Below are 24,253 nucleotides of genomic sequence, written 5' to 3' on the forward strand. Positions count from 1 at the left end.
AAATGAAAACTAATTGATGAGGACTGTCTTGATGATATTATGGGAAAAAACAGCAGGCAAACACAGATGTTGCAAATTAATGGTGTTTTATGAACAAACAACAGGTTGGAAACTCTCAAATTTTAAAACCGGCCCACCGTGACTGATGGACTTGATCTCGATCGTCTTGGGGATCCTTTCCTCCGGGTTGGGCAGCACTGACTTGCGGCTCACCTTGGATTTAAACAGCGTGTTCATCAGCGTGGACTTCCCGAGGCCACTTTGCCCTGATCATAATAATAATAATTTAAAAAAAAAGATACACAGGAACAAAAACATTATTGAGACAAAGTGAGAAGGGACTGGCTAATGTTTTAACCCTGGAGACAACCGCAAGGTTAAACTCGCTCAGGACAAGAATCTGTTAACTGTTAACTTTTTCCCACCAAACAGTGACTTCACTCTGTCATACATACATGACATCAACCCTAATGAATAGGCTGCATCATGAGCATGTTTTAACAGACCACAAATGTAGCAGGACAGCTGCAGGGTCAGATGAACAACTGGTGGGAGGCCAACAGGACAGATGCACTGTTTTGCGCCACACACATGCAAGATGGATCAGCCATCGGGGGCAATCTCTCACGAGTTGTGTCTGCAGTAACGGATTCTCCATCGAGCATGGTTGTCTTCAAGATTTATAGTTAAATAAACAGGATTTTTTTTTTTGTTTTTTACGATGGACCACAGTGTTCAGCCACGTCAAGACTATCTGGGTATTTATTCTCAGGAGGACCCGACAAAACTGATCAGTGGATGAATCAAAACAAAACTCTCGTACCATTTTCTTTCTGATTAAATATATCAAAGTTAATGACTTTAGTTGATATTTTACATTACCCTTTAGGATAACAACTATCCTCATATTTTCCATTCAGGCCTAGATTACATTAAATATAACAGGAACAATCTAAATGTTTACATCTGGAATTTCTTACTGAATCAAGGAGACACGTACAAATAAAACCACTTAGTCAGGTACAATATTTGTGTAACTCATACTGTTTGTGCAATAAACATATCTGCCAAGTTGGTTTTATTTAAAAACAAACAACAAAATAAATTAAAACTAAATGTAAACATTGAATCTTCAGACACGGATAAAGAAAATGGAAAAACGGATTTCATCCTCATAAGATCTATTTTTCATGATAGCACATGTAATGCTTTCACTTGTTCTGGATAGTATAACAGATGTGACCTGCTAAAAGTAGTGTTTGGCTTTCCAAAAAAATAAAAAAATAATAAGAATCTAAACTTTACAAAAATGGTACATTTGCAATTGAATTATTCTTACATGAAAGAATCACACACCAACTGTGCCCGACATCACATAATGCTCGCTGCCCCTATGGGCATCTACTGTGGCGTGTGGAGCGTTGCCAAGCTGCCAGCCCCCCTGTGACACCCAAGGCACCCTTTTCCACCTCTTCTCTCCCAAACACAGAGATGCTCGCACACACTTGTACTTCTAATGCAGTGTGTCCGGTCACATACACCCACAAGCATACACTCACATTTTCACGCTCTTGCTCAGAGACACACACACTTCCACGGACACCTCGGCTGCGGTCAGCTTGCTGAGAGCAATTATTAGGCAAATGTGTCTTAATACTGCAAGACCACAAGGGACAGCATTCCAACCGCAGCTGCTTTAATCTTTCACATCCTCACGAGCCATCTGAGTCGCTACATGCTGAGACTTTTAAGTGGTCAAAAACCTTCTGCGATAATTCAGTTCATCAAATCAATGTTCAATTATATTCCTTGCGTAATAACGTTTGTGAAAGTGTGAATGTTGTCAATCCAAACGCAGATGTGACACCAAATGAACTCTCGTGCAGTTCGATTACAGTCCAAGTTTGAAGGCAGGACAGATCAAAGACCTCTCACCGGGACAAAGAGGCCAAGATGGGTTTAACATGTGCAATAGAATCAACAGACTGTGATTATTGTACACACAAGTTAGATTTCTGCAGTTGTTGTAATTCCTTAAACATTTTTAAGCTGGTCTTAGGTGGTTAAAATAATGATTAGAAACAAGCCAACGTGCATTGCTGTGGAAGTCAATACACACAATGTACATGACAAAAGCTTTCCAGCATGTGTTTTGTTTACATGCATTAGTATAATGTTTAAAATGCCAGAGTGAGCACGGAGGAAGTTAAAGTGGTACGCACATTCATCTCCCTTTCTTAACTTTGGTCTTTACCAGGAAGCCGTACCACAAGTGTGAGCGTGTGCCCATTTAACAACTGTAGCAATATGTGATATCAGCATAGAACAACTATTTCCAAAATGCCACACGCCCCTCTGTAAGAATGGTTACAACATAATGTGAACTATCAAATGAACCAACAGGACTGAGAAACATCTTTCACAATGTAATGATGCATGCCTAAATGGCATGTCAATACTGGTTTTCAGTAAGGCGTACTTCACTGATGCGTTAGGAAAATATTTAAGACACATTTCTTTGGAAAGTCCTGAAAATTAATCAAGTAATGCACATGAAAAGTCTTTACAGCTTGAGCATTGTGATCATTTAGCATATTTTACTGGAGTCAAAAAGATGTGATTATTTTTTTTTTTTCAGTTTTGCACAAGATATTGTATCAGTATGCACATTTAATTTCTCCTGGAGGTGTCTGAGCACTGCAACCTGATACGAGTCAGCGATAAGCAGAAATGTGCAGACTGCCAGCAAATGAATGACAACAGTGATGCACATATGTCATTTCAGGCCTTTTCTCTTTTTTTAATCTTAAAAGCCATTCTACACTTTCAGTTAACCCTTCAAAACTCTGCAAAATCAACAAACCTCTTCTGATCAACCGTATCCATGCAACCAGTAGGTGTTTGCAATGTTAAGAGACGTTTCCTTGGGGCTGCACTGACATGCCGCTGAAGCTGTGTGCGAAAACATTGCTCTGCAGGAAATTAAATCAAAATAACTGAAGTCTACCCACAAAAAAAACATTAAATATCTAATTGGTAGTTGAGCAAGGTTTCTTTTCTCAGCGTGTAATAAAAGCACATTTGGACATTCCTTTCTTTGCATGTGCATATGTTTGTTTCTGTTGCATATGTGCCTACCTGCATGCATACACGTTTGCAAGTACAATTATAGATAAGTGTATATAAGTGCATATGACTGCACATAGACTTGATGGTGGTGATCAAATTGGTGGTGTGTAGCCACAGGAGTGTGTGCTTCAGCTTGTTAGAGTAATTGCCATCATTACGCCACTTTCTTGGTGTGACAGCCTCCTTTCATCCACTCAAGGGAGTGTGTTTGTCAAACCGTAGGCAGACACACATGCATGCACGCTGGCTCACTCCTACCAGAACAAGTGAAGCAAGGCCAAACATGCAAATAGACACTTTTTCATTTATTTTTTCTCGCTTCAAAGCTCATATTTGGAAGTTTGGAAAAAAGTTGAGCTGTTTGCGGGTCAAACATGTAAAAATTAAGCACGGTGTGTAAGGCAAGTTCTACGCAACAGTATTAATTCAGAAGGGAAATTTCTGTGCAAGTTTGATGCTGACTTGCAGCATAGCATCTCACCGCATACTGCTCTGTTCTGAATTTGTGTCGTTGCTCCAGAACATGAAAAACTTTTAAATTGTTCCCATCTGATCTTTTTTTTCTCTATTTGCTAGATTTTTTTGCAGCAAGTCAATAACCGCTATAAACACAACACATTTGGGCTCAATTACAGCTTTCAAGTCCTCTCGGGAACATCTGTGTCAGTTTAGATTGGAGAATGGTTTAATCTAAATCTCACATAAAGGCATAATCCAGCTCAATATGGACAGTTGAGGCTCCATGTTATTACATCATGAAGCATTTTTAGCAGTTTCTACAATATGACCACCATTTCGCACTATGAATATCTTCTTCTACGCAACATTCCAGCTGCATCCGCCTCACCATGTAATTTGACAAGGTTAGAGATGACACATGGTTTCATTAATTGAGGGTTTGTGTGTGTGTACTCACCCACTACCATGATGTTGAGCTCAAAGCCTTGCTTCATGGCCTTCCTCCTCATCTGCTCCAGGATGGCGTCGATGCCCACATAGCTGAAGTCACCGATGTGGGTCTTCTCCCCTTTACCTTGGGGGTTGGGGTGGTGGGGCTTGGCGGACTCAGACATGTTGTTATGGCTCAGATTGACCTCTGACCCTGAGGAATACACAGATCAAAGAGACATTTAGCATCTACAAAATGAAACATGGAATCGGGTGTAAATGCAAAAAACAATAATAAGTGAGCTGAGCACTTATGAACATAAGAATAAATGCAAAGGAAATAAAAGATACTGATCTAAGTGGTTCATTTCCTATGTGAAACAGGATACAAAGCATGAAAAGAGAAATCTCATTTGTGAGCACCCAACCTTGTACAAGTGAGCATGTAAGACCGTAATGATCAGCTAAACTGTTTGAATCGTAAAGGAGCAAGAATACAGCTGCTTCTGTGCCTTCAATGATGCAGAAACTTTGAACAGGAGCTATTTCAGTAAAGCACATGTGAGAAGACAGTTATGGGAGTTAAATCGATAGTGAAATAGGAGCAAGGTTTTTTTTCTCAGCAACAAATTAAAACGAACAGACCTTCAGATCACAGCTTACCTCACCTTAGAGAGGCTCAGCTGCTCCAAGAAAAAGTTTGTGGGCCAAGGCAGTGCTGCAACAACAAACTAAAGCTCAACCCCGACTCCGGCTGCCAAATATTCTAGTACGTGCTTGCAGTGGCATATTCACTTGTCTTCATTAAGGAGGAGACTATATTTCCTGTGCTGTGACACAAACATGTTACTTTGTGAGGTTATGCGAGCAGACACTACAAACCACAGGTGCATATACCTGAAACCAAATGGAGACAGACATCCTGACTATCTCTTTCTGGGTGAGCGGCATGCATTCAGAGTGCCAGGTCTATTCTCCACAAACTATAACAGCTGCAAACACGAGCATTCACAAAGTTTTATGGTCGATTGTTTTTTGTTTTTTTTTCATGTCACAAAAGAGCAGATACATGAGTCTCACATTTCTTTCTATGAATACAATTACCAAAGAGGTTTGGATGAGGTGGATTTTGTGATATTGAGTGTTCTGCCATGTTGTGTCTTCCTGGGCCGTTAGACAAGACAACGTGTGTGATCGCAGTGAAAGACATAGTGGGAGGTTGTAAGAGATGTGATCTTTCTAACAGTAACACTTTCCAAGTAACCTTGAAAAACAGACCTTCCAACCAAAAAAAAAACAATACAGCTTTCTTCAGCTGCCGGTGATGCAGAAGCGCGAGTTGCCCAGCGCTCGTCTCAGCACTGGTGCTTTCATGACGGCTTCAGGACCCATCTGCCCTCACGCATTTGAATGTACGGTAACTTGACAATGTTGACCTCCTCCACACTTAGACATGGCAAAAACCAAAAGGTGTATATTTATAAATCAACACCCCATTCTTTTCTTGCAAGCAAAATATAAAGAAAACAAGAAAGGCTTACCACAACTTTGACAATCTCTTTAGTAATCATCAGTCCTTCTAAGTTTCAGTCCTCTGACAGTTTAATGGTTAACCACTGGACTGTGCTGCCAGCAGTTTGGATCAAATCCAATGAACCTATTATCATCGGTCAGCATATGATCACTATGAAGGGTTGTATTTTTGTACAATTATTTCTTCAAGTTAAGGCAGTTTCTTTTGCTCCAGCGGAATTAATCCTATCCGTTAGCAAAAGGCCACCTTGAAAATTCTAGAGAAAAGCCCAAATCACACTGTAATGTGAACCTCCTGTCACCGCCACATCATAGTGATCTAGAGGCTGCTTCACTGTAGTGTTGCCATCCTCGAGAAACCTGACGCAGCACTGCTGGATGTGATACAATAATACTGAGGTTATCGGATCGATTCATCATTACGGTTTATTTGCATACTGTTGCAAATTGTCACTTGACTAACCCTGCACTGAACTCCATCACGAGTCTGACTGCGTCAATGACAGCATGCAGATTAGCTCTAATGACATATTCCAGGTCTGCAGCCAAACTGCCTTCAGGACGCCGTGACCACGCCGGCCTGAGGCTTTGTATTGGTTTACAAGGCTGCTCTCTAAGAATAGACAGTCCCACTCGAGCTGATGCAAGCACACAGACAGAGTAGCAAAAACAGGTAAGTGTGAAAGACAGACATTCGAAGGGGAGGGGAGGAGAGAAGAGACACAAGGAGAGCCAAAAGTGTCTGCTTGTCAGCCATCCTGCCGTTTTAATCACATCTTTCATTATTTTAGATCAGTGCCGCTTCCTGAAAATGCCTCCTATAATCTCACAACTATGGATTAGGAAGGGATGAGCAATTATCAGCTTTTAAAAGTCTACCACGGTGTTTGATCGTCACATCTGTGCAGACGTGTTTTGACGTCCCACGATACGTGTTGATAACATCTGTCAATGCAAACCTTGGTGGAGATGAACAAAAAGCTCACTGATTGGGATCACAGCGATGTGGCCTCAGCAGTTCAGTACAAATTGTGCTCACAGACTCACCAGATGCATCAAAATTCAAAATGCATGTTACACAGACAGACACTTGGGTGGTGGGGGGGACTGCAGAAAAGCAGGTGCATCACTGGAACTCCACTAACCTCTGTTAATGAGGAAAACACACAGGAATATTTGACCTACCACTAATCTTTCCTAATTAACACAAACCCTCCAAATCTAAACAACTATCTTAAATTGCCAGCAGATGTTATGGATGAAAATCGCTTTCTATAAATACACAAGGCAGAGGGGGGTTTTTCTTCTTCTTCTTTTTTTGCCTCCTGACATCTAAACGCTGAATTTTAGGATTAGCTGATTTGAGAACTCTGCTCAATGAATGGAGATGAGGTCAGGCTTTCTCTTTGCATGAATGGATATATCCCATCAAAGAGATTACTCTAGTCTCCAGTCATTTATTTTCAAATGAGGGCATTTATGAGGCTGTTTCAAGTTCTGTCTCTCGGTTTTATACATCTATCTCTCCATATCTGAAGGTCTCATGTTGCCGTGTGTCTGTGATCTGTAGAATCCAACACCGCTTCCTCTCAAGGTTGGCATTGTCTTTTTGGTATTATCTATTTTTTTTAAGTCAGTCATAAAGATTCATTTTCTGCTCTATCTTGCAAAGCTATGGTTTCCTGTTTGTCTCTTCACAGCAGCTAAACCACAACTTTTATATCCGCAGTAAAACGGTTGGTTTTGTTCTGTGAACATACACCTAATATTCGTTTGTACTCCACCAACACTACGGCTTGAGATAAGAGGTGGGGGTTTTAAGAGGGGAGAATTGTCAGTGCTTTATAGTCAAGTTAACTCCAGTTGGGGCTTGCACTTCAGATTTCCAGGTGAGCAATTACATTGCAGACTTCTCAAGGATGAAGATAGGACATTTAATACTATAATACAAAATGCACTGAAGAGCATGGCGTGAAACGTACAGCCAGTTAGTGAAGCCTCCAAGTTGTATTTTGGTATGAGAGGCTTCGGTCTTTGATGCATCTTTAAATCAAAGGGGATCTGTTATATCTAAGTATTCTTAATCCTTTTGATGCATTAATTATAGCATAGCAGCTTTACAAGGTAGTAATTGATGTTTATAGTGCATGCATGGCAATTCCTGAATAGACTAAGCTTTGTAATAACTATATGAATCTTGTAAACACTGCATCATTTTAATCGAAGTGATACTTCACAGTCTTGTACAGACGAAAGGCTTAAGATGCTTTGATTAATCCTCAACATCAGTGTCTGTCTATGGAGACCAGGAAACACAGCAGCTTTCCAGCAGCCTTCTTGTGATGCCTCAACCTTCACCAAGCATTAAAATATCACAGTAAGATCTCAGAAAGTATGAGACATGTAAATAAAGCTTGATGTCAATAACCACTACCATAAAGCATCAAACCCACTTCGTTCTTTTTCCACATGGGTCTGTAATCTAATCTTCCTGGAAAACTAACACACAGTGTCCACTTTTGATCAGATATACTTTCTCCCCACACCACATTGACACATAACTCAAAACTGCTTCCATTAAAATCCCATCAAGCAGATCAACATCGAACCCTACATTTAATATTCACAGAGTGACTTCCATCAACAGGAACAAAGCTTGTATTGTCTTCTTGAAAAGCCCCAAAGAAATTCAGTTTCCATCAATCCACCAATGCCACCTCATCATTTTTCAGCCCTGCTTTAAATAAAGTTTTGTTTTCCTGTGACAAGGTTCAACTCCAGAGAAAAACCCAACAATGTCCATGAATAAAATAAATTTAAAAAAACAACCCACTATATAAGTTTGAAGTTTGTATTGTTATTATTATGAATAAGCTGGAGAAGCACAGATGAATTAAAGAAACAAGGAGTTGAAAAAGAAATGAGAAAACTGACTAAATTGTCGAAATAGTGTGGTTGATGATCGACAGCGTACGTAAGGAACTTGTGAATGTGGAAGGATTTACAGTCAGTGTGTTAATCTACAGAAATATTTCACCTCATGGACGTCCTATGTGTTGATGGTGTTTTTGATCACAGTGCTAATGTGTTCTTCTAAAATAAAAGATAGGTCTGTGTAAAAAAGAAATGAAGGTTCAAAAATGAAGTATTTCTTGCCGTTTTGATGCAATAACGACAACAAAAAACTTCTTCATTCTGATACATTAAAAAAATTAGAAGTTTAATTAAAAGCAACTTGTTTTTGAATAAATCCATTGAAATGCACATTTTGTTCAGATATTTTGGTCCACGAGGATCAAACTTGCACAGGTGGTATCTCACTCAGATGGTTACCATAAACAAAACCTCCCTCAACTTAATGACACTGGGTCACACAGTGGAGTATTTGAGTAATGGCATAGTAGCCTAGAGGAGGTTAAACAAATACAATTATTAAAAAAAAAACATCCTTACCTTGATGTTAGAAATGTATTGATGTGTTTTCATAAATATTTCCCTCATGATGAAATGATCAGTTTAGTTGAAAATTGTGTGCTGGAAAAATGTCCAAAGACAAATAAGGAGCTTGTTTTCTTTGCCCTTTGTGTTCAAAGCTGCCGTGTCACTCGACGGTCAGTGGGAAAAGATGTTGTGTCTGTTCTTTTACTTGCCGACCGTTACTGACAGCTCTTAAACATCATCTGCTGCATAGTTCCCATGAGGTGAAACCCTCAAACCTCTGCCCCGTTGCAGTTTTCCTTTCCTTAGTTTGTGTGTGGCTATGTAAATGTGTTTTTCTGCTACTGTCCTCCATTTTTCCTCTCCTACGCTTTTCAAACCGGAGATGACATTTCCACTGGTCCTTCGGTGGCTCCCTCTGAAGAGGAAGAGGTCATTAAGTTTCATGCCGTCTGCAGATGCATGAAAAGCTGAGCTGGAAAAAAGGCAACAAAGGACTTGACTGGCGGTTTTAAGAGTGTTGCATGAATTAGCATATGCACAATACTGTGTTCTGTAAATGGAAAACACAATCACAGCTAACTGTGGTTCTTTCTACTTTAATTGCCTATTTTCTCCAACATGGGCAATGGCACAAACACATTTCGGGAAATTCGAGATCAGACCACAGTGGGTTACCAAATTTTGAGAGAATAACACATGAAAAACAAACATATACAAAAAAAGATGATCTTATTTAAACTTCTTTGACACATGATATAGCAGCCATGTTGCCGCCTAACAATAGGAGTGAGCACTAAATGACAAAATATTCTAAGACATTTAAGGCAATATTTCCATTTATCAGGCATTGATTTAGGATAAAGTAACAATTGCAATACATATGAAAAAGAATTGCAAAGAGAGATTAGTTTGAGCATTTATAATAGAGGAAAAAAACTTACCCCTGAGATTATTCAAGTATTTCTATTCTAAACCCCAGTCTATTCTAAATAGTGTACATGTTAAATGCATGAGATCTTTTTTAAAAGACATATAGATCTTTAAAAAAGAATTCAAACATATATAGTCAGAATGACAAAATGAACATAATCCAACTAGTGTACATGTTGTTAATTCTAAACTGTGTTGTGTTTGAAAGTGACAGAATGATGCTAATAAAGTATGTAGTGGCAGAGTTTGGTTGATGGATAAAAAATGGAAAGGATAGACGAGGTTCTTGCAGGATTGTCATGTGCATTCAGGAGTTCTCCATCCGTACTATAAGAGCAAAGGAACACTTTTTCCTTCCTTCATAAAAAGTCTCATTCATGTAAGACGATGAGGCTAGCTCAGGTCAGTGGCAGGTACAGCAGACAACAAGCACTTCAAAAAACAGACCCAAAGAATGCTGCAAGCTCACTTTATCTTTCAGTCCTGTCACTAGTGACGCCCCACTGAGAATGCAGCCCCCTGCTCCAAAGTGGAGCAAAGCAGATGGTGTTGCTCTGTGTTGAAATACAGCTCTCCACTTGGGAACTTCTGGTAGTGTGGATAACAACAACCTGTCCCAAAACACCTTCAAAACGGTGACAGAGTGCAAAGAGTCAGAGAGAAGGAGCATAACGCCGAGGGTCAGTGAAGTAGGATACACTGAGAAAAAAGAAAGATATGAAATAGATGTTAGAATAACAGTGATGAGACGGAAATACTCAGCAAGACCGAGCCTGGTTTGGATCAATAGCTGTAAGCAGAGACTGAGAAAATGAGAAAGCGTAGCTCCACGCTGCAGGAAAGATGCAGTGGTGCCGGGTACTACTGTGAAAGCCTGCTGTTCTGGGCAGATCTCAGTGCTGCAGACTCACTGACCACAGCTGAAACTTAAAGCTCAAACATTTCTGAGAAACATGGAAGGGGAACTAGGACGGTCCCGCCGCAGACCCACCCACAGCTGTATCAGGGAAACTGGTATAGGGCAGAGAACATAGGAGCCCAAAGGCCTGTAAAACAAGCAACCACCAAGCATGAAGCGGGAAAGTGGAAGACTGATTCAACTACTTCAATATTAAGCGTTGTGTGGCTCCTAATAGGAGGAAATGAGAAGTTTCATAGATTACCTCGACTCTTGAAGTAGTTTTTTTTTACTTTGAAATATAAAGCTGTGACACATTGCCGTTATTGGGGATGCAAAAGTACATATAGACAAGGACATTGTAGAAATCAAAGTTTTGTTGAGAATTCTCAGAGAAAGTCCTTTCTGGTGAAAACACCTAAACATATGGCGCAACCTACATGCGAATGTCAAGTCTTTCGCCACACAGGGGGGGGGTCGGTGCATGGAGAGATGCTTCAAGTGTTTATATCTATGCACTCATGTCTTTATTGTTTTGTTCTGTACATCATGTTTCTTTTTATTTCTTTGAGTCTTACATAATTGCCTTTTTGCATAGCATTTAAATTTTAAAAAATTCTTTCAGGTGCATAATGAGCCATCAGGGATTCAATAATGTGTTTCAAGAAAAAAGGGAATTTCGTTGTTTAAATTCAGGAGTAATGTTTATATTGGTTTTCAACTGCTACTTGTTGACAAGCAACAAGTAGCTATTTATTATCAAAATACTACTTTCAGTAATTTGTACGATGATTAAATTTGAGGCTAAATACAGATGACCTCCAATGCCTTGAGGCCTCATAATGCCACCAAAGTGGCATAAATGTGCTCATTCTGCCTTCCTTCCTCGACCCAGCCAATGTTAGCTGGCTAATCCAATAAAAAAAAGGAGTGTGTTTACACTGCAGCAGTGGACACAGAGACAACGATGAAGTTAGTATGCCGGGCCATGCGAGGGTGCTGTTGCTCGATTTTGTAATGAAACCACACAGACATGTGTGCAGAGAAGAATACGCTATAAACGTGAAGAAAATGGAGAGCACCCAACATCCGTATTAACTGATTATGCATTGGATGCTATGAGGGGTGAGTCTCAACTATAAAACTACTGATACGGACAATGAAACTAGAATACGGCCCACGAGTCATACCACTTCAGGTCCGCCATATTTGTTTACATGTGGATGGACGGGGAAGGGAGGGGGAGAGATGCGCATGCGCAGTAACAGGCTCTGTAGCCTCCGACAATCTCTGCAGGAGGGATTAGCAGCCGTGAAATAAACTTTCCGTTTTGGGAGCCGGATTAAAAACTTTGCGGATACAGTGCATCCACACACTGGTGTCATGTAAATAGACCCCCCCCCCCAAAAAAAGTGAAGAAAGTTTTGCGGATACTCTCGTAGTCGTGTAAACGGGGCCTGAGACAGACAGGTTGTTTACAGGGAAACATTCACACCTCTGCTCCTCCTGGCTCTGCTGCCTCAGGGTAGATTCTTTTGTTAAAACAAGGTTTCTATGTGTGCGGAATATTTAACATGACTGCAGTAACAGGTTACACCTGTACAGAAGATTTACAGGCACAAAAGTCATGTTAAAACTCCTTGTGCCTATTTTGCAGCACAACGCATATTTTCCAGATAGTATCTGCTTGGCCTAATGGTGCAATATCAAACTTTTCATTCCAGCATGAACAAGTGTATTTAAATCATACTGCTGGCCCTCAACAATTATAATTAAGTGTTTGTATGCAGTGATTGCTTGACTCATTAGCAGCAAGCTAATCTGATTAGCATCATGCAAACAAAGACTGAATGATATTAATGTGCCTAATGTGAAGCATTTTGTAATAATGCTCTATGTAAATCAGATACAAGACAGAGTGGGGAATTAGTGATATGAAATGTACTGTGTATTAAGCTGTACCACTGATACAGCAAGTTGACGACTGTGGGAAAACATGTAAATTAATTTCTTAATTCAATAAGGCTCTGATGGGACTGAGATTCTGTTCGCATAACTGGAGCGTGGCATCATGCACACACATTTTGCTCGTGCAGATTTCCGATGTGTACATTGCAATATGGCTGTTGAAATGAGGACATCTGAGAAGTCTGCGATACACTCTGAGCCGACTCATTTGTCGTCTGTGCATGTGTTAGTTTAGTTCGCCTCCATGTGAGATCTGTCAGCAACAATCAACAAAGAACTATTCAGCCACCACACTGCAAACTGGGTGATATTAGACCACATGACGTAAAGTGTCCCCCAAAAGTTATGGCACCACCCGCAACATAAAGTTAAAGCCAAGTCTCTCAACACAACTTCGGTTTCTGCAGATGAGAAGAAACTGACAGTTCTTCTATTGTAAAGGAGCAACTCTCAATAAGTTTGATTTGAACTTATCGCTTAAGACAGCAGAATGAAATCACATCAAACCAGCTTGGCTCCATCAGTGCTTGGCTAATCTACTGCACTGGATCAAACTGAGCCTTGAAGCTCTGATGTGACGAGAGCTAAAAAATAACAAACAGAAACTACAGAGAACTCTGGATACATCTAACTTAAAGAGAAGTGAGGGCTTTCACGATTGGTCAACGCTCTGCCTCATTATGGGAGATTGACTATCCATGCATGCTCCACAGAAGACACAATGGGAGGGAAAAGAAGAAAGAAGAAGTAGAAGGGGGAGGAGAGTGAGGAGGTAGTAGGAGTGGGAGTGCTGAACCCCCCAAAAACTCTCCACACTGGCTGAACAATAGAGAAGCAAAAAGAAGAAAGGAGAAAATGAGCAAAGCTTTCATGCTGAAGCTGTTTTTTTTCCACACATCTCCTGCAAAAACACGCTCAATCTCAACCTTAAAACGTTATGTTCTGCACAGCAAAAAGTCACCAAAAAGCTTCACAACAACAATTCCTCACCATGTTTGAGGTCTGAAAACTCTTTTTCCTGGCTATTTCTATTAAACTTCAGCTGCAGGACAGAAAATTTGACAACTCACCCAACCCTTTCCTCTCCTTCTTGTCTCTTTCTTCCTCTCACACACTCTTTCCTCTCTCACTCAGACCCAGCTGGTGAGGCTGCTGCTGCTTGGCCACGCCCACAAGTGATCATGTGACCACCACCCCAGTGGCCAGGAAGGCGTTTGGCTGCCACACCCCTCATTCAAGAGAAACTCCAGGGAGAACATTGAGGAGAGAACAAGCTTTTCCAAATCACATGTGACCCAAGAACAAAACAGTGCACGTGTCCACCGCAATTAAAGAAAGGAGGTTTACATGGAGGGGGGGGGGGGAAAGGAAATATAGACAAACTACAGCATTGATGTATAAGGACGGGTGAAAGTGTTTGACTGCATTGCTTGTGTGTTTTCAAAAGATAAGAGCCAGTATCCTACTTCCTCATCCTTGTGCGTGTCCATCTGCTCTTTCTCCCTCCCACTGCTTTGTTTCACGGAGGGTATTCGATAATACACACAACCTTCAATCCTCCATAACTCTCCCTTTCTATCTTCCACCAGAAGAATTAAACACACGTCTACATCCCTCAAACTCTGGTGACTCATGACTAAAGCCATGACTAACACACAATAGTTCTAAGTTTAGAAAAATAAGAGGTTTTTGAAATCCCACTCATGACAATGATTAAAACCCCACATACTAATTTTCGGTAACAAAAACCAAATGTTAGTTTTTGTTTTTTAAATGAGAAAAAATATATTTAATGCCTCAAAGTAGTTTAGACGCAACCCTCACCTTTGCTTTCATTCAGTATGCACAGACCATGCATATGTAAATGATAAATCTTTGTATTTCTTTTCACACCTCCAGCATCTGCACCTTGAATACACAAACCTTGGCTTGTGTGTTTGTTTTCAGTTGTAGCAGTGTACAAAGCAGCTTATCAACATGAGGCTGATTATATAAGTTAAATATCAGAAACGCCCTGTTAGAATGGTAATTTATAAAATACAGCTTTTCCCAATATCATGAATGAAAAAGATACCAAAGCATGAGCTTTTAGCTTTATAATATAATGGTTTCTCTTAAATATATAATGTATAATGCACTGGCTGAATTATTGAGGCTGTTCAATGCAGTTAAGAAATGTGTAATAATTTTGTTGCTTTATTCCACTCTTCCAAAGCATCTTTGTTGAGTGAAAGAAAAATAACATCTTATTGGCATGCTATCAACATTAAAACATTTAATTTCTATTGAACTGGGTGTTGCTTGATTAGTGTTCTGCAGAAGCTTGATAACAGGCCATTGACTTGAGTCTGGTGAGTCGCATCAGAGAGACTTCAAAGACATGCGGCTCCACGGGAACGAACGGAGCGGCAGAGCTTTTAGAAGCAAAGCTCACAAAGTCATTATTACATATGCTTTTATATCCGATTATAATTTTAAGATGGCGTATGGGTTCAGTAATATGACACAAGCACACAAGATATTTCTCTTTCTTGCAGTAAGGAACTTCGCTTTGAGGAGACAACGATGTCTTCTTAAAATCTCAAAAAAGAAAGTGAAGACATGCATTTGTAAAGATGTCAGAATATTTCCATAAGAAGTGAAAAGATGGTCAGTGGTCGTTGGTGGTCTTCACGTGTTGTGCTGCAGTGCACGCTGCTTTCATTTCATTGTGGGGACCCACAACCATTCGTTGTACACAAATATATGAAAATTCCCCCACGTGAACCATTGACTGTACTGAAATTCAAAGCGCTGAGGTCAGAACTGGCTGCAGAACAGATGCAGTTCCAAATCCCAAATGTTGCCTGGAAATCTGTATTGTTCCTTCTTCCTGTGTCCCGGCTCTCCCACAACTGAGAGAATCACATTCATCACATCCAACCCCCGACTGCAAAGAAATAATGCAGTCAACATGTTAAGAGATACTCTCTTAGAATAGATTGTATGATAGTAGAGAAATACAGGGTCTGCATGAAAAATGCTTTTCGCTGAGTGAACTGGAAAAAGAGGAGAGATTAATTGGTTCCTTTGTTGATATGGGTCAACTTTTTTTTTTGTTTTCGTTAGCAGGCTGAAGGTCTGTGAGAGGTTTTCATAACAGTCAGCAGAAATGCTTCCTTCCTGTCAAAGCTGAAACCGAATCTCACACAAGGCTGTGGTTTCGTTGGAAATGTGAATACAAAAAAAGTATAAAATCTAAGTGTGTGCATGAGCCAGGTAATCCCCATTTTGATCAACTGATTAATCTTTAATTAACTCCCTTTTACAAGTTGTTGCATGTCTATTGTATTTTGTATCCTACTATATTTTCATGGTGAATATGAATGAATGTCACAGCAAAAAATACAGTGAATTTTTGACACTTGAAGATCTAAATCTAATCCTGACTCAATATATAGAACTAAAATCTGGCTTTTTTTTATGATAGCGCTCCCCCATGCAGAAAGATTAGATTCATGGACAAAGAATCTGGTAACTTCTCTCAGTATATTTTGTCTTTTTTACAAAGATGATGAACCCCCAGTGTGTGAACAGAACAAACCTAAAAGTCTCCACTGTCCCACCACACTGAAGAGTATCCTTTTTACGGTGACACATTTTGATGAATTCCTGCTGTAAATCTCTTTTTATCAAAGAAAATATTTTCCATACGTTTGTCATGTGAACAATGTTGTCAGCGTGAACCTCATGAAACACGAGAGGATTTCCTTTTTTTTGTGGGAACCAAAGATCAAAGGAAAGCTTATTAGTCTGACAAAGAGCCTAAAATGTAGCTTCGAGCAAGAAACGGGGAGAACGCAAAATGAATGCTTGTGCATGCATGTAATGAACGTAAACTCATGAAAGATGTGCAGTTTGTTTACTTTTTATTCACGGACAACTTGCTACAAAACAACACAGAACAAATGTTCACAGCTGATTCGAATTAGAGCATTTTTAAGCGTTGTTCTAATACAAATATATACTGGTCATTTCTACTGTAGCTCTTCAAATCCTGAGGGCTGTGGAGGTAACTGAAAACTGATATGTGGTGATGACTAGCCCGCTGTGAGCCTATTGAGGAGTCTGTGATTGGCCCAAAAGGTCAGGTCTTGATTGCTAAAGGCCATTCAATCGAGGGGGGTGGGCGCGGCACATATGGAGCTGATTAAACGGCCCTCTGTGACTCAGCAGATCGAGTGAGTCAGTGACACAGCCTCGCCTAGGGAGGGAGAGCACTGAGGGACGAGCAGAGAGCAAGAACATGGATGGGGGAAAAAAAAAAGGGAAATAGTTGGAGGGGGACGAGGAGAAGAGAAGGGTGGGGGTGGAAATGTAAGGAACAAGACAGGGACAGGGAAAGTGGAACATCTGGCCTGGCCTGGCTATCTACAGGGAAGATAGCTGTGTCTGTTGGAGACTTCCTGTTGTGATTTTTTTTTCTGTGGCTGCTCTGCTCCCCTGTTGTGCAAATGGAGACAGCATATGTGATGAGTGACGACACTCCAAAGTGCCTTCCTTGTGTCAGCCCCCCCCCAAACACACACACACACACACACACTGGTTGAAAGCACTGAGGATACATTAACAGCACAGACTAATCTGTGTGTACATATCTTGAGCTATTTCACATGTTGACAGTGAAATATTTCACTCCTCCAGATTTATCCGTCCTCAAACACGGCTCCGGTCATTTTATCTCAAGGTTACAATAACTCCAGCTCATGTTGACTTTTTCATCAGCTTTTCCGTAGTGCAAACAGAGTGAAAATCCTGCCATGTTTTTAATGAAATGATTGCACACCGGGTAGATTTTGTGGTCTCAGCATTTGTTTATGCGGAAGCATTTTCCTGAACTGTCTTTCTGTGTGTTTTAAACCACCAACGCTTCCTGAGTTGGGACTTTTAACTTATAAGAGCAAGCACCGAGGAGAAAGAGAAACAGGGAGAAAAAGAAATCTTTACCCATTTCAGCAACCATATGCTCAAATTAAGTTTTCTTTCAAATCAAACCACAGCAACTCTCGGGCAAGACTGTGTTTGTACAGCTCAAAAGAATGAAACAAAGATAGTCAGATAAAGTATAGTATAATGTCTCATAGCCGAGTTTGAACTAAACAATGATCCTTATACTACAAAAAACTGGAGCCAAGGTTCAACCAGCATCGTTCTACGCACCCACTTCCTACACCCCCATCTGTTCAGGATTTGTTATCAAGCCTTTCCTTGATTGGCCTTAATTGAAACCATTGAGTTCCTCTGAAGAAAGTAGGCGAGCTCTCCCACATGCACACAGGAAAACAACCAAAATGATACTTACAAAGGTTTTCTGGCATGTGGTTGTTGTCTATCTCACAAGCAGAAGTCATCTCTCCTGAGCTCCTTATTCTGTTTCCTCTCGCTCACTCGCAGTAGGATTTAAAAGTAAAACTCCAGCCTTCCTTGTTTTTTTTGTTTTTTTTGTTTTTCTTTTCCTCTATATGGCAGCTGCTGTTAAATTTTGTAAAGCTCTACAGATCAACAAGAACCAATCGAAGGAACTATCCTTTCTGGTGTGCACTCGGCAACATGTGTTATCTCATGATGTTGTGTGCTCGAAGCCTCCCCTGATGAACAATAAACAGAGCGACTCCAGGGGATCGGCCTTTTGGGGAATCCCTGGCCCCCTGCTACATCTGTGGGGAGCGAGGGGTAGAAAGGACTCAACTGCAACAACAAAGCAGACAGAATTAAAACTGCTGGTGCAGTCAATGCAAGCCTTCCGGAAACATCTAACAAAGTTAAGATGCTTATTATCTGTAATAGAAACCTTTCATGCGCAGAAGCAGATGGAGATACAAAGATACATTTCTGCAACTGCAATTAGTAGGGCTCTTGATTTGTCATTTTTAGAATTGCTACAGGGAGAAGTTGTTTATCAGGACAACAAAAGCCAATTCAGTTTTCCACCCAATACAGATTTTGAATTTGCGAGTGTGTTGGAAAAAAAAAACTAACTCATCCGAGGAAGCTTGCCCTTTCCGCCTGGTTATTCCCCTCCATCTGCTCCCTCTTTTCCTGAGTGATGTTGATGTCTGCAGTCTGCTGTGCAGCATCACCAAGAACTTCACGCATTTGAGGCGAGAGGCGAGAGTTCACCCAGAGTTTCTCCAAGCTCGCTTATTCTCAAGATTTTTTCCCCACAGATGACGGCATCCTTTGAAGAAGATAATTGACTAAAAAGCAATGGGCTGCAATCATACCATCTAAATCCAGCATTTTCCTTGCAAATCTCAGTTATGGCAGAAAATCCAGGCAAAGCCAGTGCTTTTAAAGTCTGTGCCAATGATTGCAAAGTTAAGACTGGAGTCTTCTTCCCTGCATGTTTGTGATGAACTGAGGAAGCAGTCAGCTTAACTGTATCTACATACAGTCTGCATTGACAATCTAAAACATAAATCTGCAGGAAAAAAGAGGTACAATAAGCAATTAAATGTAATATGGAATAATAGCAGAGCCTGAAATATAATTTCATACAAAGGTATATGAAGTTCCATTGTTACATATAAGCTGAGTATCTGAATCATATTTAGTTCCACTTGACCATAAAAAACGTTTAAAATTTTAAATTAAAAATGTATCTTGATTTCTTGGTTTCGAAGTGTGTGCTGCTTAACATTGCAATACACATTATTCACAATATTTTTTTGGTAATCCTGGTTATTATAACAGGGTTCATTGCGCAAAGCCTTAATAACATGTTTATGTTATGCGTCACTTGTTAATATAAACAAAACAAATTAGAATTAGAAAACAATTGTGTATATACAAACAAAGAGAGCAAAGCAATCCATTTTAGCCTCAACTAAACAAAATCTGCGGTATGAATGCACTATACAATACACAGTAAATCATATCACCTCTTGCAGTAAAACGGTTGATGCCTGCACCATTTTATTTTTTCATTTTTTACAAATGGACACCTCAGACAAACTCGCACATGAATCCTTTTGCTCCCTCATGTACTGGTTCCAGCAGATGGCAGGACTGTGGCACAAAAGGCCATCTGTCTGAGCTCACACACAAACAATAAATGTTTTTCTTTCTGATGTTTTCTGTTCACCAACAAGAGCATCGTTAGCAGAGAATGTTGGATGAAAGGATTTAACATGAGCGATTCATCTTCACTTGTACACCGAGCGAGATAAACCATTTAGATTTACTCACATGAATTAAGAGTTAATAAGTTGTTGTGGTTGCTAAATACGATGATCTGGCCAGTTTTACCAATACAATATACGACAAAAACCACTGCAATTTATGTTATTTTCTACTTTTGGAATGACAAGTATCTAGCCATGGATCAGCTGGCTGCAGATCAACTTTCAGTTTTCTGATGGCATGGTGTTTATCTCTCATCAAGACCAGACATGACACTACAATCCACATTTTTGTGGCAAAGATAAGAGACATGTGCTTCTCATCAATCTCTTGAACAAAGGAATTACAGACATATCTCGTGTCATGTCGAACAAGCAGGAGGATTAAGACAAAGATGGACTGAATGAAGAACAATAAGCATAAATGAAAGAAAAGGCCATCTGTGTGTGTGTGTGTGTGTGTGTGTGTGTGTGTGTGTGTGTGTGTGTGTGTGTGTGTGTGTGTGTGTGTGTGTGTGTGTGTGTGTGTGTGTGTGTGTCTACACAAGTCAAATTATATTTAGGGTGAGTCCGAGACAGATGAAAAAGTGAATTATGTATGCTTGTTGTTTGACTTGCTATAAAAGTGAAATGTGTTTGTATTTGGGGGTTCCCAGCATGCAGCAGAAACTGAATGAAGAAGGGGTGTTTACAACTGTGGTGGGATTTGGCGTAATGACTGAAATGGACAAAGGTCTTTCTGCAGTGGTGGGAAACTTCTTTAACCCTTGACTTCCCCCAGATGCTCAGTGTAAACTTCAACTTCCGAAAGCCTTATCTGGGGGAGAGGGGAACTCTGTGTGTGTGTGTGTGTGCTGGGGCAGGGACAGAAAGGCCTGTCCCTTTCCCATTCGTCAGCTCCTCCCTCTTCCTCCTTGAGTGAGATGTTCATTACAAACCATAAATAAGTTAATGCCAAGTCTTGCTAGTATCTGTACACTTCAAAGAGCTGAGCGCTTAATAAGTGGCTGCACAAGTGATCAATTGTAAAGTTGAAAAACTTTCATCTGGTAGAAACAGAAAGGCCTGGCATGTCTGCGCTAATGCATTGGTGCAGGAGTTATTCACGTGTGGGCCAAATTTCCAATCTCAGAGCCCTTTATCAAGGACCAGCATTCAGAGGAAGCACATGGATACTAAGAATAACATGCATCAACTTCGTTCACTTATGTAAACAGCTAAAATATTAAAAAGAAAAAGAAAGAAACGGTAGGGGGTAGTTAGTTTACCTGCGTGCAAGATTCAGTGAACTGAATTATTGTATTCACCTATCACACACTGCCTCCTGGTGGCTGCTGAGGGAAGCACAGCCAGAGTGAACGTTATAGTCAAGATAATGTGAAGTGACACTTGTCGCCGTTATCACCGCGGGACATTTCTGAACTTTGAAAGACAGACGCAATAGACAAGAGGCTTGCTGACTTAAAGTGAGCAAACAAAACATTATTTGTCAGCTCCATCAAAGACGCAGACGGGGACGATCTGGTTCAGTGCATGAGTGTAATTGAAAGGCCTAATTTCATTTGCAAACTTTACTGAATAATAATTTGAGCAAATTTACATCAAGCCATAAAGAAACAATTCCAACCCAAATCCAACAACATTGCCTGATTAGTTGTGTCTTTATCAGAAGTTTGGTTAAATTTGGAGAACGAAAAATTGCATATATGAGCCAATTCTTTTCATTCCAACTGAAGTCTTTCAGTTTAATTTTGAGATACAGCAATGCCTGGGGCTTTATCATTTACAAGTGATGGCATTCACAAATGATGACATTCAAGAGTGATGACATACAGGCCTAAGTGTTTGGAGACATTTCCCAAAGGCAAATGTCACAGTTTAAATTCCTCTAACATTCACTGGGAAGGGAAGCACACCTGTAGCTTGAAAGGGATTCTAATATATCAGAAACATGAGGCATGTCACAGGAGGCATTGAGTGAAATTGCTAATGAATGTAATAAAAAGCATCCACAACTCTTAAGACTCGATAACAACAGTTTGAAATCCAACATTTAGTTTTTGTTCTCAGCTAAGCAACAGTTTTTATTCACTGGTTTTTAAACACACTTAAGCAAAATCTGTCTGTCTCGCACTCTCCCTCCTCGTTACTCCAGGTAATTAGCCGACAGGTCACACTGAGTAATGGTCTGGGATCAGTCCAGAGTAATTACACTGTGAAAGGATTGACCTCGGATATTCCTCGCTGCCTGAGGGTTTATATGCCGTGAGCATGTATAGGTGTGCCGAAGAGCGGCAAGAAAAACAAGACTGAAGACTGAGATGAAGAAAGTGTGCATGTGTGTGTGTGCGCGTGTGTGACTGCCCTATTTTGACCTATGGACTGGCGGAGAGAACTCCCCCTCCGCCCTCTGCGAGCCTCTCTCCTCGACGTTCAAAAGGTCAGACCAGATAAAGACAAATGGCTTTATTTGATCTTTTCTTCATCACGACTACACCTCAATTATGGAAACAAATGTGGTGCAATTTAATGTGTTTACTTAGGCAATAAAAGAGCATATTGTAGTCCAGTATGAAGTGGAGCATTGAGGATAAATCTTTCTGTTTTCTTTGCCAACACAATGGGAAGATAAGGTGCAACATGGAAGAACCACTCAGACAGAAACAGCTATAACTTGGCTATCATGTCCCTCTCTAATTCATGTTTTGATTGAGGTAACAGTAATCAAGCCGATAAAGACAATACAATTCTCATTCTGACGTTCACAGTATAATTTTTCTCTCTCAAAAATGCCCTAAAGGAGTTCATAAAAGAGGTTAAAGGGTATGACTCCAATGATAACCCCCCATTCTCTTCATCCCAGTGATAACAACGCTATTTGTACCAAAACAAACTGTCTCTTGACCTCTCCAATGTCAGGTTTCTGTAAAATGCACATTCCATTAAACTGTGTCAAGGGAACCTTTTCATTCTAATCTTCAAACTATCATAATCAAAAGAATACAAACCCTAATCACTTCACCCTCTATTCAGTATATATATATATTAAAAAAATCATTATCATCAGTGTCTGAAAAATGATAAGGAATGTGCTTTTTTTCACCACAGGTGGTCTGAGCTTTCCTGTCTGGAGATGTTTGATCGAGCCTTATTCTGCAGTCTTTGATGGGTTGATGAGCAGCAGGCCTGTCTGTCAAGATAATGTACCCGTCCTGGCTGCACAGGCAGGGAAGGACCAGATACCAATCACAATGACACTACCGTCTCTACGCTAAAGTGATGGTGAGCTTTTCATGTCATTTTTCTCAAAGGTGCCACAGCCTTCAGCAGCAGTTTGAAGCAATAAGACTGATACCGTAATATGCCGCTTGAAACTCCTGTACTGTATATCACAGCTTTACTCCATGACCCAAATTATATTTACAAGACATAGATTTATATGAAATTAAAATTACTTATAAAAATTACAATAAGTTATACATTCCTCCGCTTCACACATCTATCCTCACAAGACTGTGACAAGAATCCAAATGCGTCATGAAAAAGCCCTCTGAATGAACACTGACATCAGTTTTAAATGAAGGATTTTCACAGGATCCAATACATCAGAAAGTTGTACATTATGACCACCTGCCTAAATATACAACAAAACTGTGTATTTCCATAGTTGGGTCCCTTTTTATTAGAACGACTGTTAACTTTTGCATCTGTTTGAGCTACAGTAGTCTGGGTCATAATGTTATGGCTGATTGTTGGGAAAATAATTGGGTTACTCTCTCGATGATGCTTGCATCAGTTTACTACATAGTTTCTCGATAAGAAATGCTATGACTTAGTGCCGCATAAATAAAGTGTGAGTAATTATGTGACCTTCAATGACTACCTTTTCCTTTATTGGGCGCATTTGCTTCGTCGTGATGTGCTAACCATTGTAGTTCAGCCTACATTGATGTGTGGCGACAGTTCTTTTCTCGCTGACCTTTTCCACAAACATCCTGGCGTATCTCGCTCTCTGTGATGCTCGGATCAAAGTAACAGGGGGTTATTGGCGAGGAAGCTGACGAGCTCACATCACATGACCCCTGAGAGGGGAAGCGCTGCGCTGTGAGGTCACGCCGAAAGGGAAACAATCACACTGCAGAACAAGGAAGGAAGCCCGGCGAGCTCGGCGTGTGTTTGTGCGCACACAGATCATGTGTGATGCCATTTCCTTTTGGAAAAACTGAATGGGCAGGAAAGTGCTCTTATTTAACCCATTCGGACCCGGACCAACACGTACACAACTCTCCCTCCAACGTACACCAGG

At 40.4% G+C, this 24,253-nt stretch overlaps 1 protein-coding gene across 5 annotated transcripts in view; it reads right to left on the bottom strand.

Annotated features, from left to right (window-relative positions):
- The window catches only part of septin9b (septin 9b), a 69,585-nt gene that overhangs the window by 14,387 nt on the left and 30,945 nt on the right, over positions 1-24,253 (bottom strand). For 3 of the 5 annotated variants that reach the window (XM_080520222.1, XM_080520221.1, XM_080520220.1), the window contains exons 3-4: positions 4,046-4,231; positions 138-266 (exon numbers count right to left, since the gene is read on the bottom strand). In XM_080520222.1, coding sequence (XP_080376348.1) covers positions 138-266; positions 4,046-4,231 — 315 coding nt within the window. Of the gene's footprint in view, positions 1-137; positions 267-4,045; positions 4,232-13,857; positions 13,875-18,128; positions 18,245-24,253 lie in introns of those variants that run through there. The other 2 variants (XM_080520223.1, XM_080520224.1) reach the window with 2 other exon arrangements.

Source organism: Blennius ocellaris, assembly GCF_963422515.1.
Source record: "Blennius ocellaris genome assembly, chromosome: 3".
NCBI lineage: Eukaryota > Metazoa > Chordata > Actinopteri > Blenniiformes > Blenniidae > Blennius > Blennius ocellaris.